The sequence below is a fragment of the Hetaerina americana genome, unplaced genomic scaffold (genome assembly GCF_022747635.1).
Source record: "Hetaerina americana unplaced genomic scaffold, ioHetAmer1.1.p SCAF_5, whole genome shotgun sequence".
Taxonomy (NCBI): domain Eukaryota; kingdom Metazoa; phylum Arthropoda; class Insecta; order Odonata; family Calopterygidae; genus Hetaerina; species Hetaerina americana.
In genome coordinates this window covers 80611316-80624595 of record NW_027287095.1, presented here as the reverse complement: position 1 = coordinate 80624595, position 13280 = coordinate 80611316, and the positions used below count along the sequence as shown (strand labels likewise).

Sequence of the window (13280 nt, the reverse complement as noted above, 5' to 3'; positions counted from 1 at the left end):
AACCTCCTTACCCCCCCTAAGTGCACTTTGAAAGGACTGAACAGGGTCGCCATCAACTGCGCAAATGTTGAAGATTACTTAAAGACAAAAGAAATCTTGCGCAAAAGAAAATTAGAATTCTCTTCATACCAGATTCCCACCGACAGACTCAGTGAATTCTGCGTTAGAAACCTGGTCGGCGACGTCAGCTCGTCTGACTTAGAAGACGAACTAAAACGTCTTGGGTTCGTAACCAAAAGCGTTACCCAACTAACCACTACTAAACCTACCCTAAAGGACAGAGAACTAGGGAAAACCTCAGGCACCAAGAGACTGATACCAGTTTTTCATGTAATCTTAACTAAAGACCCACAACCAGGAGATCTCCTCAAAGTTGAATGGCTGCTGACCATGAGAGTGAACATCACGAAATTCACAAAACCTAAGGGCGTGATACAGTGCCACAAATGCCAGGGCTTCGGGCATACAAAAAACTATTGCGACATTCGGCCCCGTTGCGTTAAGTGCGCCGGCGCGCACCTAACGACCGAATGCGAAAAAAAAGATCGCACTACGCCCGCGAGGTGCGTGAATTGTGCAATGGACCACCCAGCCAATTATCGCGGTTGTCCCGTCTACAAATGGGAAAACCAGCGACGATTGGCGCGTGAAAAGCGCGACACAAACTCCCGTGGATCAGACCAAGGGAAAACATTTATACCTGCCCCGGCTCCCAACAGGAACGCTTGGGCTCCGCGAGCTCAAGGTCCTTTGCAGGGCCAAACATCTTTTGCTGTCACCAACCTATTTCCCTCCTTACCCCCTCCTAGAATCCCTCCTCCCCATGTCATCAACCCTCTAATGCCTGGTGGCGCTATTTCACAATCCTCTTCTTCCTCTAACAGTCACCTACCAAAACTCCCTACTTCAAATCCAGTACACGGAGAACAGTCACTTTTTGGATATTTCATGTCAATGCACAACCAGTTAAGTCTCCTAAAGACAAAAACGGAGAAGAAAATCTTTATGCTCCAGCAATTATGCGAGTTGCACGAGCTTAATGACTAGTAAGCTCCGCAACATCTGCCTTCTCAGTTGGAATTGCAACGGCATACTCGGCCGCCAACGGGAATTCAAAAATTTTATAAGCTCTGGCAATTTTGATGTAGTCGCCCTTCAGGAGACGCATCTAACACCCAGTCACAGATTCTACATACCCAACTACACCACATATCGGCGAGACCGTCCCACTGCTCGCGGTGGAGGCGTGCTTATCGCAGTTAAATCCTCAATAAAACACAAAGCATTGAAAGCACACGCCCTTAGTACACTAGAATGCGTCGGAATACGACTCCCAACTCCCATAGGTGACCTTGACATCTATTCAGCTTACCAACCTTGTGGTAAAACTGTTGTTCCTGACGAAATTCGTCCCTTATTCCCGGCTGACAGACGCGTCGTAGCCATCGGCGATTGGAATTCAAAACATTTAGAATGGGGGTGCCGGTCCGCGAATAGTAATGGCCGGCGTTTGCTTAATATTGTAAACTCCATCATGCTAGGCGTCGAAGTGCCACTAACGGCGACGCACATTGATAGTCGTGGAGGAGAGGACATCCTCGATTTCTGCCTTACCAACAACTTACCTGTCATAGAGACTCCAACGGTACTACCCGATCTCTCCAGTGATCATTATCCGATTAAAGCCAACATTGCGACTGTCCCTTATGAGCAACCTCCTTCCATCTCTGTAAGAACGAACTGGAAACAGTTCGCCACCCTTACAGAAAACGCATTCACAGCAATCCCCATCCCACAATCCTCAGACAGGCAGGACATTGACGCGCATGTCCTTGCCATTACAGAAACAATGCGGGAAGCGCATGCACTTGCATCACTCCCGTACCCTCACCCCCCCCCTCCTTCAAACGCCCTACCCGACGACATCCTGATGCTCATAAAACAGCGTAACAAGGCCCGCAGACAATGGGCGCGAACCAGGGATGGCGCCTATAAACGGCGTTATAACTTTTTCGCGTCCTGCGTCAAACGCGAAATCAGAAATCGGTTCAATGACCAATGGAGAGACAAACTCGACAACCTTTCCTTTGACGACGGTTCCCTTTGGAAGGTTGCTAAGCAACTGACCAAAAAAGGACGTCCCGACCAGCCCATCAGGCACAATAACAACTTGTATTTTGACGCCAATGACAAGGCAGAAATCCTCGCCAACGCATTTCAGGAAACCATGACTCTTCGAAACGACTGGCCAAGAACTGTGGAGGACGGGGAGGCTGAGGCTGCTGTAAGGAGCCTAAGTTTCCTTCCGACTCCGCCTTTCCAACCAGTGACAGAGACGGAGCTAAGAATGACAATTAAATACTTGAACCCGAAAAAAGCCCCGGGTATTGATGACATTTCAAACAGGCATTTAAAGAACGCGCCACTGCCGGCCGTTCGTCACTTGCTGGGCTTATTTAATAACTGTCTTTCCTCTTGCTATTTTCCCGATTCCTGGAAAATAGCAAAACTTTGCCTGCTTGCCAAACCAGGCAAAGACCCGACAATTCCTCTCAACCGCAGACCTATATCTTTACTTTCCTCTATCTCTAAACTGTTTGAATCGATTTTGAAAGCCCGTCTAGACCTCTTCCTACGGACAAACGACGTAATACGACCGGAACAAATGGGATTCCGGGAAGGACATTCCACCTCCCTGCAAATACTCAGACTAGCAGAGTATATCAGCCACGGCATGCAGAACAACCAACACATTGCAGTGTTGTTCTAGGATGTGGCCAAGGCATTCGACCAAGTCTGGCATGATGGATTGATACTTAAATTAATTAAAATCGGGGTTCCAATACATCTCATCAAGATGTTCCATAGTTTTCTCGCTTCACGAGCTATACATGTCGTCGAAAACGGAGCTCTGTCAACCGGGAAACAGATAAATTGTGGCGTCCCGCAGGGCGCCATATTATCTCCTACTCTCTTCAACTGCTATGTCAACGATCTTCCTTCTTCTCCACAAACTCAAACTTTCATGTTCGCCGACGATACTGCTATCGCGGCAAGATCTTGGAGCGGCACGTGTGCCTTCCGAAGGATACAAAACCACCTATCTTTACTTGAAAAGTGGACCGTCGACTCGAAAGTAACAATAAATGCTGAGAAAAGTGTTGTTGTTGACTTTCGGAGGAGACGAAGCTATTTCCCAAAAAAACCTCTTACCTTTCAATCCGTGCGTATTCCGACGAAATCTTCACACAAATTCTTAGGGATACATTTCGATTACAGACTGACATGGGCCACGCACGTACAGCATGCCTTACAAATAGCAAGGGGCACAAGAGCACTTTTGTCTCCACTCTTGTGCTCCAAATCGCGCCTCACGCACCGAACCAAAATTAGACTCTACCTTTCCTATATCCGCCCCAGGATGCTGTACGGTTGCGAAATTTTCGGAAACGCGACAAAAACAGACAGAAATCGCTTAGAAACATTCCAGAATAAAACACTTCGCTACCTCACAAACCAAAGTAAACTCGTACCAATCAAGGAGATCAGAAACGCACACAAAATTCCTAAAGTACACGACTTCATCCGAGCGCAAGCTGAAAGACTCGAGAGGTCCCTTCCACATAACACGCTTACAAAAAACATATGGGATTACTCCCTACATAGAAAACGCCGTCCGAGCTACAGACTTCCAAAAGAAATCATATTTCGGTAACAAAACCGAATTCTTTCCTATGACTTTTACTTCTTATTTTTATATTGCAATACATGTTAGCATTTAATCAAACAATTTTATAATTAAAATAGTAATTTCTTTGTCAGATGGCCCAGGCTTAAATCATTGTTACGGGCTTATCGGGCAACCCAAGGCCTATCGGAAAAAAAAGGAGAAAAAAAAAAATAATAATAATAATAAATAAATAAATAAAAAAAAAATATAAGAACACAAAAAAAAAAAGAAAAAAAAACAAAATTAATGATATAATAAAAGAGAAAGAAAAAAAAACCAATAAAAAAAAGAGACTGAAAAAAAAAAATATATATATATATATCAATACATAACCATAAATTGTAGTTTGTAGACCAGAGTTATAGTATGATGTTTATTTTTTTTTTTTTAAATGTTTAGGATTAGTTTACATTTTCCGTCGTGTTGACGTGATAATGGGCAACATGTTCAAGCCCTTAAGTTAAGGTAATTTAATTTAGTTTCTCTTCTTAATTTACGGCCAATTGCCGACCCACTAGTGGTCTTTCTTTCAACTTCTCCTTCACTAACACTGGAAAGGTACACGTTCGTCACTTACACTTTCGTTGAATGATATCCCATGTAAAATTGTACAACCACTACAGCTGAAGGGGTGGACGATGTCGCACCGAAGCAGCATTATAAGATAGGGCAAACGCCCAGACAATATGTGGTTCTGGTCTGGTAAGAAAGCCAATATTCAAATTCGATTCCATACCTTTTCGGCATGATCCAGGTTTAGACAAATTATGCTATATTTCCTTAAGAAAGTGAAATGGTTTGTTGTAATGCGAGCAGCGCCAAAACACATGCACAGAACGGAGCTTTCGACTGCATTTCCTTCCCGTATTTATTTTTTTTACATAGTACCCGCCACCGCTATAAACCTAGATTGCTCATTCCATTTCTATTCTCACTTCGTGAACTATCAATCAAAGTAGCACCGGTTTCGCATGAATTTAGAAATGACGAGGGTGCATATGAATTAGCTTTAACTTTTCCGAAATAAACGCGATATCCACCGCGATGAGCTCACAATTCCGCACAACTTCGATCAAAGTGTGTGCGTCGGCTAACATCCTGCCCTGCGGACTTCACCGACTTTTTTATTTTAACTTACAAAAATTTTAGAACGTCACTTTATCTCACACCCTTTGAATAAATGAGGGTAAATTCCATATACTTGCCGATCAGTGGGCACCGAGATAACAGGTTAAACTACAGAGCTCCTTAAAATTGGTTTTGTACCCAATAATTCCACGATTCTTGAAATTTAATAAAAATTCGTTTCGGTCAGTCTACACGAATGAAAGTCGTCGATTGACGCTGATTTAACAGGAAACAAGATCCTTGCAACATGAAGTATCTCAAAGCAACCTAAATATGACCTAAATGTAGCGACTTTGTAATTGCGACAGACTTGAGGCTTTCAAAATAAAACTACGCTGGATAAAATTTAAGAATACACTATCTTGATTATATTCCATTTTTTTGATAGTTTATCAAATACATGTCAATGGATTTCAGAGAAATAATGTTTCCAAAGTCCAGAGAAAATAATGATGAATGGAAGTTACCGATTAAGATAAGTTTAAGATGGACAAGGAGGGTGAAAATTATGCTTGGTCGATTTCTATGAGAGAACAACACTCATCCCCAAATCGATCGATTCGTCTATTTTTGAATTTACGCATCGGCAGAGAGGCTGAGAGTCGAGAAGGGGTTCGTGGCATTCAAGGAATCGCGGCGAACACCCTGAATCACCGAAAGACCCCGATCCCATACGCGCCAGTAAACCTGTAACAAACGCTCCTTTGGCCTCGGCCTTGCGGCAGCTGGCACACTAGTCGCCATTGGTCGTGTTTACATTTTTTTTTCAAAAGAGAGCATGTGGTGGAATCAAAGCAGCTGCGCCAACTGATTGGGTCAAGTACCCCGGCATTCAAGTGCACCTCATTACGCACGAACACCCATCCAGCTGAACACGAGGGAGTCGAATGGAAAAAACGAGTAACGAGATGTGTGGCGTTATTTGTCCGAGACTTCCCCTATGTTACGCGCAACCGGTATGGCAGGAATAGATGCGGAAACCTGCGAACATTAACCAGAGTACAGGTATGTGTATGTGGTTTTCCAACACTTGAACGCAAATCAAATGCCTGAATGGTTCATATATTATTCAAGACTTGGGATGAGTTAGACATTCAAAGAAAATAAACTCGAACGACTTCAACTCGGGTACATTGGTAGCATGATAGTTTGACGGTCTCGGTTTCTGATTCCGCTTCGTACGAAAAGATCGAGGAAAAGTACAGTTCGACATGAACTTCCGTGCGGCGCCAAGAGAATTAACATTTTAACATCACGTGTTGCTACACTGACGGTTCAGACTAATATTTTATAAAATTTAACGATCCGGATAAAAAAAAACATCTTCAAGGAAAGATACCGTCTTCTTCTTTGACTTCTATCTTAGCACGTTGTGTAAAATGGACAAAAAATGGAAATGATTAAAATTTACGACCAAATGTTGTTTAGACCCGTTTTCTTTCATCGAGTGCTACTGGAAAACCAAGTTCTTCCCAGGCCACATAAAAAAAACTTTTAGTTAGAACTCGTGAAATTTCACTTCCGAGTTTTCATTTTAAATAAAGTACACTTAAAATTATTACCTTTCCAATGGTCACAAAACATTTAAAAAATTTACAAATCATATTTTCGAGGTTAATTTCCACCTATATAAGTTTTGTTTATTAGCCATTAAAAACTTAACATGGGATATTTGTGCCAAATCATCATTCGCTCTATATCGAATGACATATGGAGGGTAAGGGCGAGTTGAACGCTTTTCGCTTCTTTTGGCGTTCTACTATAAGCCAAAGCAGTGCACACGTGAGTACGACCAATGAAGGGGGAGAAATGAGATGCGCCTGCAGGTGCAAATCGATGTACTTACGATTGCGAAGATGCGTGGGAGGAGGCAGTCGCGGAGTGATGCTGGCTCACGGCGGTCGTCCACTCCCTGACCCTCGCCGCGGCGGCGCTCGAAGGCGGGGAGGTTCCGCGGGGGTCAGGCGGCCTCTTGGCAGGGCTCAGTCGGGGGATCCCGGCGGCCTTGGCGGTGGTAACCCCGTGCCGCGACGAGATAACGTGGTTGGCCGAGGGTCCCGAGGACGATGCCGCCACAGGGCGACTCTTGTTGTCGACGGCGTGTAGGGTTACACCCTTCTGGACGGCTTTGCCCGCTCTGAAAACAAATGTAGAGGATTATGTGGATTACTATTACGAAATAGTTGATAGAGGCGTCATGTTTAATGCATCAAATCTAACCATGGATGAAAATAAGGATGACATGTTTTAAAAACACCGATAACTTGAATATCTTTAAACATCCGGCGTGATAGTTAACTTTATCCAAGCAACTACTGGGGACTGCATGACCACGTTCCAACGACTAACCTGATTCTAGGTAGAAATATGGTTTCTTGGCACATAGTATGAATCATAGGACGCTTCAGTAGTCGCTGTGGTTTCCCTGATACTTGGATTTCTCAAATCCTTTCAAAATAGTTTATTCAGAAGTATTTCGAAAAATGGGAGCCGAGAAAACCTGTGGAGGACGCTAAACAAGAGAAAGAGGAAAACTAATTGGTCATCCCGAAGAATCATAACTTACTAAATACCAAAACTCTAGGGGACACAGAAAGGAGTAATACCAAGGATTAATTATGAGAAGAAGGCAGGGTTGGTAACTATGAAGGAATAAACAGATTGGCAGGAAACATGACAGCTAGGTGAAACCGCTACAAACCAACCCTCGGGTTGCTAATCCGTGACATGACACGGTTGGCTCCTCAATGCGCTTACATTTCACGCAATGAAAGAAACGAATGTGAATGAGACAGAAAACTACAAATTGTAACAGAAAAAAAGGATCAAGCTAAACAGAAGACATACTGTCAGATGATGGTGAGCACGAATCCTGAATCGTTCTGAAATTCGGACTACTTTTCCAAGTAAGTGAGTCGGATAAAAATCATCACGTACTCGTATAATTAGCAGCAACCAAATGAAAGAGTTAAATTCCTGCTGTGACGAACTGTACGCAACCGAGCACTCGGGGAGCGAAGGAAGCTAGACTGGCGGGCACTATGAAGACTTTTAAGATGACGGAATGGGGAAAGGGGAGGGTTTCGAGGAAATTTCATCTCCTCAAAGTGGAGAATCATTACTCCCATCCCGTCCATCGTCCTCATCGTCTCCGGAGTGTGGCGGCACACCACTTGCCACGGGTTAGTCACACACTCACACCAGTTGGATTCGCAGAGCGCCAGGGGGCGTTAAAATCCTCGCATAATGGCCTCCTTCGAAATGGGTTCCTCCAGCGCGTCTCCGTTCGAAAAATTAATTTCAAGCAATTAAAAAGGGCCTCGGGGGGGGTGACATTGCTTGCTTCAATCCGGGCGCGGGACGATCTCCATTCGGGAGATGGCGACGCTCTGGCCACCCTATTTGGATGCGTCGCCCTCTCGCACGCAAACAGGCCGACGAGAGGAGGGAAACAAAACGCATATGTATCACAGGCGCCCTATTTTATGATTTTCAATTACTCTCATGCATATACATAGGGGCTCGTCCATGGGGTCCGTGAAAAATCGTCTCCGAAATTAATATTGGCATATTCATGAAGGTGACGGCACATCGCTCTCCGATAGCACTCGACCCTTATTACGAAATTGAAGGCACGACGGACGAACATGGGTGTGTTTTAATCATCCACGTTTCCATGACATCGTATCGATTACTATCCATTTAATATCTCATTCAAAAATATTTTGCCTACAAGGGATCTCATGACAGAATATCTAGCGGTCTGGAGTACATTCCCTTTCATCGGGGAACGTAAATATCCGGTTTGGATCTTCCAACATCCGGCATCATAAATACCAATGATGCCAGTGACAAAGGAATTTTCCTTCGTTATGTCATTTTTATTTGATTCCCTAAAAATTCATTGCACCTAGTTGATTTTCCAGTTAAGCTTTGATCAGGAACTGGTGACGTAGAAAAATCTAGTCCACTCCATTATAAAGGTTAAACAAATTATGCATTGCCCATGATAAATCTAAATTATAATGAAGCAGTGTGAAATCAACAAGAAGTGTCCCTCCATACGTATATTCCCTACTTATTCAGATACATCATTAAGAAAAAAAAGCGTCGTATAACGTTCATTTGCCTTCATAGATAACTTCAGTACACTACCTGCACCTAGAAAAAAAACCTTTTTTTAATACTGAACCTACCAAACAAAATATCTATAGAAAATGACTATATTTGACGAACTTTTAGAACGTCTAGAAGCTAAACTCATCCAAAGGGATGACTAATTTTAGGAGCAAAGTATCAGATTAGAAAGCTTGAAGTTATACGTATACATATATACATATATATGTATATATATAATTTTAGGACGGCACAATAGAACACAAATAAAATAGTAACACTTAAAAGAATACCCACATAAAAGATTGTTTAAGCTTTCGGCCTTCTTCAAGTAAGACTCATATATATGTGTATATATATATATATATATATATATATATATATATATATATATATATATACACTCATTTTGTATGTAATGTAATGACAGGAATATATGTACACATATATCCATGTGTTTGTGTATATATATACAAACACACACAAACACATATATATATGTGTACATATATTCCTCTCATTACATTACATACAAAATGAGTTCATCAATCTCTCCGGAGTCCTAGGGCGTTTATTGGCCATATAAATCCAGCCACCTGACTTCCGGAACGGGTGAAGAGTAAAATATTCCCCAATTTGCCCGCGGCTGGAAGAATAGCTCTACCTCCATTTCCGCCCTTCAGCTCAAAATACCAATCATCGAGACAAAAATTACAACCGTGAACTTCTTTGAAGGGGAATCCTTTTGAGGGCTGCAGTTCGATTCGATGGGCAAAAGGGCAAAGCAAGTGAGACTGGGTGGAAAGGGGTAAAAAGGTTTGGGACGAGGATGGGGGCCCCCAGCGGCTTCAGTCAAAAAGAAAAAATAAATAAAACGAAGCCACCCCTCTTTCCCTCCCCCGACCCAACGCTTTCCCTTTGCGGGCGAGCCCTCTTCGCCGGCGGCACTGGGCGACGCAACACCCCCACGACGCCCACGCATAACGAAGCGAACCCGTCCGACGGAATAAATTTCACGCGACGCCGGACCACGGGGGGCCAACGGCGTCCCCCCCAACCCCTCCGCCCTTTCAGCCCCCCCCGACCCGCCCTCCGGCGCGACGCAACCCCGGATTAAAATCTTTTCCGGGATTTCGGCTTTCAGCAGAACACTGGCTGGGATCTAGGTACCTCCATGTCCCCTTATTATTCCTGGTAACGATGCTTTACTCTAATTACAAGCTATGTACCTGCCAGCCGAAAGATGAAAAAAGAGGTAAAAATGCGCAAAAGAGGTAATCAACTTTGCTTTACTGTTAAATCTTTTATTATAAATGTTATCAGCCTAATGATAAATACACCGTATTTACTAATGTTAAAATAGGGATTATGAGGTCATCACTTGGGCTTAACAATTAACAATGCAACGTAAGGTACTTGATTCACTCATTGTAAATTAAAATCGCAAATATCTTCAGAATTAAATAAATATTTTAATTCTATGAGATCTCTGTACCAAAATGTACCGAAAATTACTTGACCGCCCATCACTTAAATATAGGAATGCACTCTCTAAACGTCTCTCGCCACATAAGCACTTTTCTGTTCAAGCTTAGAGCAACTAACTGCCGCTGTTTATTTATAATAGTGCACTCACCAAATAGATAGCGAATACTCCTTCGCATTCACCTCAGGCATTGGAAATTTATGTAGCGTAAAAAATGTTTCCATACAGAAACTGAATAAAAACGTGCTTAGAGTCAAATTCGCTCGGTTTTTCAACACGCCAAGTCCTGAAGAACATTCAGAATCGTAAGTACAAAGAAACCCCTGCAAACTTCTGAGTGCGCTTTATATGCATACCCTGCCCACGACTCCTCCCTAACAACCCCTAGCGCGGGAGGAAGAGGAGGAGGTGGCGGGAGCAGCCATCGACCCGGCCGCCACACAGGGCGGGTGCCGCCGCGGGTGCATTCGCTTGCACCACACACCCCCGACAATCGATATGCGACGGGAATGGGCCTCCGGACGACGCCCTAGGGGGGATGAGAGGGAGGTTGGGGCAGAGAGTGTGTGTGCGTGTGTGTGTGTGCTGTGGCTGCGTGGGGCGGGGGTGTGGAAAAGAGCTGGGGGCGAGCCGGAAGGAGAGGAGGGAAGGCGGAGGAGGTGGGGGGTTCAGAGGAATGGGTGCGGAGCAGAAGGGGAAGGAAGAGTGGAGGAAGCTATAAGGTCATCCGAGTTCAAGTACTCCGTGCGATTGCGTGGCCGAGAAGGGCTTTCTTTTTATTACGAATAGATAAATAATTTTCTACGAAGAGTTTTTATGATAAGAACTTACATAGCGCAAATTGATTGTAGACCCCGATGAGGAATGTATCTTTGTATTGGCCATTACATTACGCAACGACAGGGATCTCCGCGGTGTAAACGAAGAGAGGAAATGAAGGAATAAATTAACCAAGAGGTACAATGGACGATTAAGATCGGGTGATTAAATGCTCAAAGGGCAATGGCAGCAAACATATTGCGTAAAACCTGCACGATGCCTAAGGTATAAAGTACGTGTCGAGATGGAAGATATTTTAATTAACTTCCTGTCGATAGTCAAAATATGGATACTAATCCATTCTAAATATTTTACACCATTCGTAGTCTCAATCAACTTCATACCAGAATGAAGAAAGACGTAACGTCGGAAACGTGTTGTTTGACAGCCACAGACAATATTTAACATAAAAAGGATATCGGTTAAGTCAGAAGTGCAAGCATTTCACAGAAATTAAAACAAAATCAAGGAATAATATTTTTTTTAATAATTTGATCTTATTATTTTTTTAAATTAAAAGTGCAAACATTTAGTTTAATTATTCTGGAAGGGACCATCAAGATGGATATTTGGATGACTGAAAGACAATATATTCTTAATACTTACGCGAAGGCTTCAAATCATATCAAAGAACATTTGAGCTCAACAAAATTAGCCTTTTCTTGAGCAACATAAAGAAAACTTATCTGTACTACCAAATATATCATGGTATTACTTCGGTGAAGGCTTTTCCAATTCTCAGTGAGCACGTTTTTGAAGTTATTTCATGTTTGATCGAAGCTCATGGCTTCATTATGTGATTTAAATGTTCACAAAAATTTATTTGACAAGGATAACTTAGTCCTAAAGTACCACACACTTTGGTAGTTTAAACATACATTAGTTAGTTTTGCAACTGATACTCGTCGCTAGAACTTATTTAAGGGCTCATATTATCATCGCAAGTCGCAGATCAATTTTTGGGGAGAAATTAATGCACGACGGCAACTCGGAACTTCGTCATACGAAGAACTGACAAAAATTAAAAATATTTCAAATGCAACGAAATTATTCCTGTTTACATAAGGTCTTCATTTATAAAGTATGTAAATTATTAGTTAGTTATATTAATAATTATTATAATATTAGATAACGAGAGGATAAAACTTTGTAGACACGTATTTAAGCGGATACTAAGCAAGTGAAAAATATCAGGAGAGACGTCAACTGTAAAAAAATATGTTAAAATTGTTATAATGAACGTCAAAAGCGAATGAAATTAATTGCAATAACATTTACAAGGATAAAACTTTGATCGAACGTGAGTTTTTAAAAAGCAAAATTGAGAGATCGCACTAAAACCAGAGAGTGTAAGAGATGCCGGAGCTTTTCGTTCGTGAGCACGTTACACAAGTGATACCTGAACGGGGCCCGACGACAGTGGTGGCCGGGTTCATATCGCCCACCCCTTCTCAAAATCTCGCAGCCAGCGGGACCGCCACCACGGGACAGGTGTGGTCGCGAGGTGGGGGGCCCGCTCGATTCCACGCTCCCACCCCCACCCCCCACCCAGTGGGCCGAAAGAGGGGGCAAGGGGGGTGAGGGAGTTTGGACGGCGACTCGCTCTGAGTGGACTGTTGCTATCTCTAACCCACAGCCCTTTAGCGTGGCGCCTGGGACGATTTGGGACGGAGGGGCAGAAACGCCCGGCGCCGAACCAATAGCCGCAACGAATCGCCGTGAAGCGAGGGGAAAATACGCGCTCATGCCGGGAGGAGGACAAGCGCTCCGGGGTGAGATCCTTCGGCCGGACGAGAGCTTTACCTCGCCCACTTCTCATGTGGCACGCATTAAAGTTTCGCAGCGCAATGACGTCTCTCAAAATAAATCAATATCTCTTGATTAACACCTCCCCACGAAAGAATTTAGGCGAAGGTGACTGCGCACTCATTTGTGGGTTATTTGAGGCGCTCACGTTCTCTGGGTGCCTCTTCACAGTATCTATTCGCAATGTGGTTGGAC

The 13280-nt window shown here is 43.3% G+C and overlaps 1 protein-coding gene across 1 annotated transcript in view; it reads right to left on the bottom strand.

The window, feature by feature from the left end:
• Positions 1-13280, bottom strand: part of spdi (split discs) — a 442952-nt gene that overhangs the window by 246315 nt on the left and 183357 nt on the right. The window contains exon 3 of the mRNA XM_071592136.1: positions 6705-6995. Coding sequence (XP_071448237.1) covers positions 6705-6995 — 291 coding nt within the window. The remainder of the gene's footprint in view (positions 1-6704; positions 6996-13280) is intronic.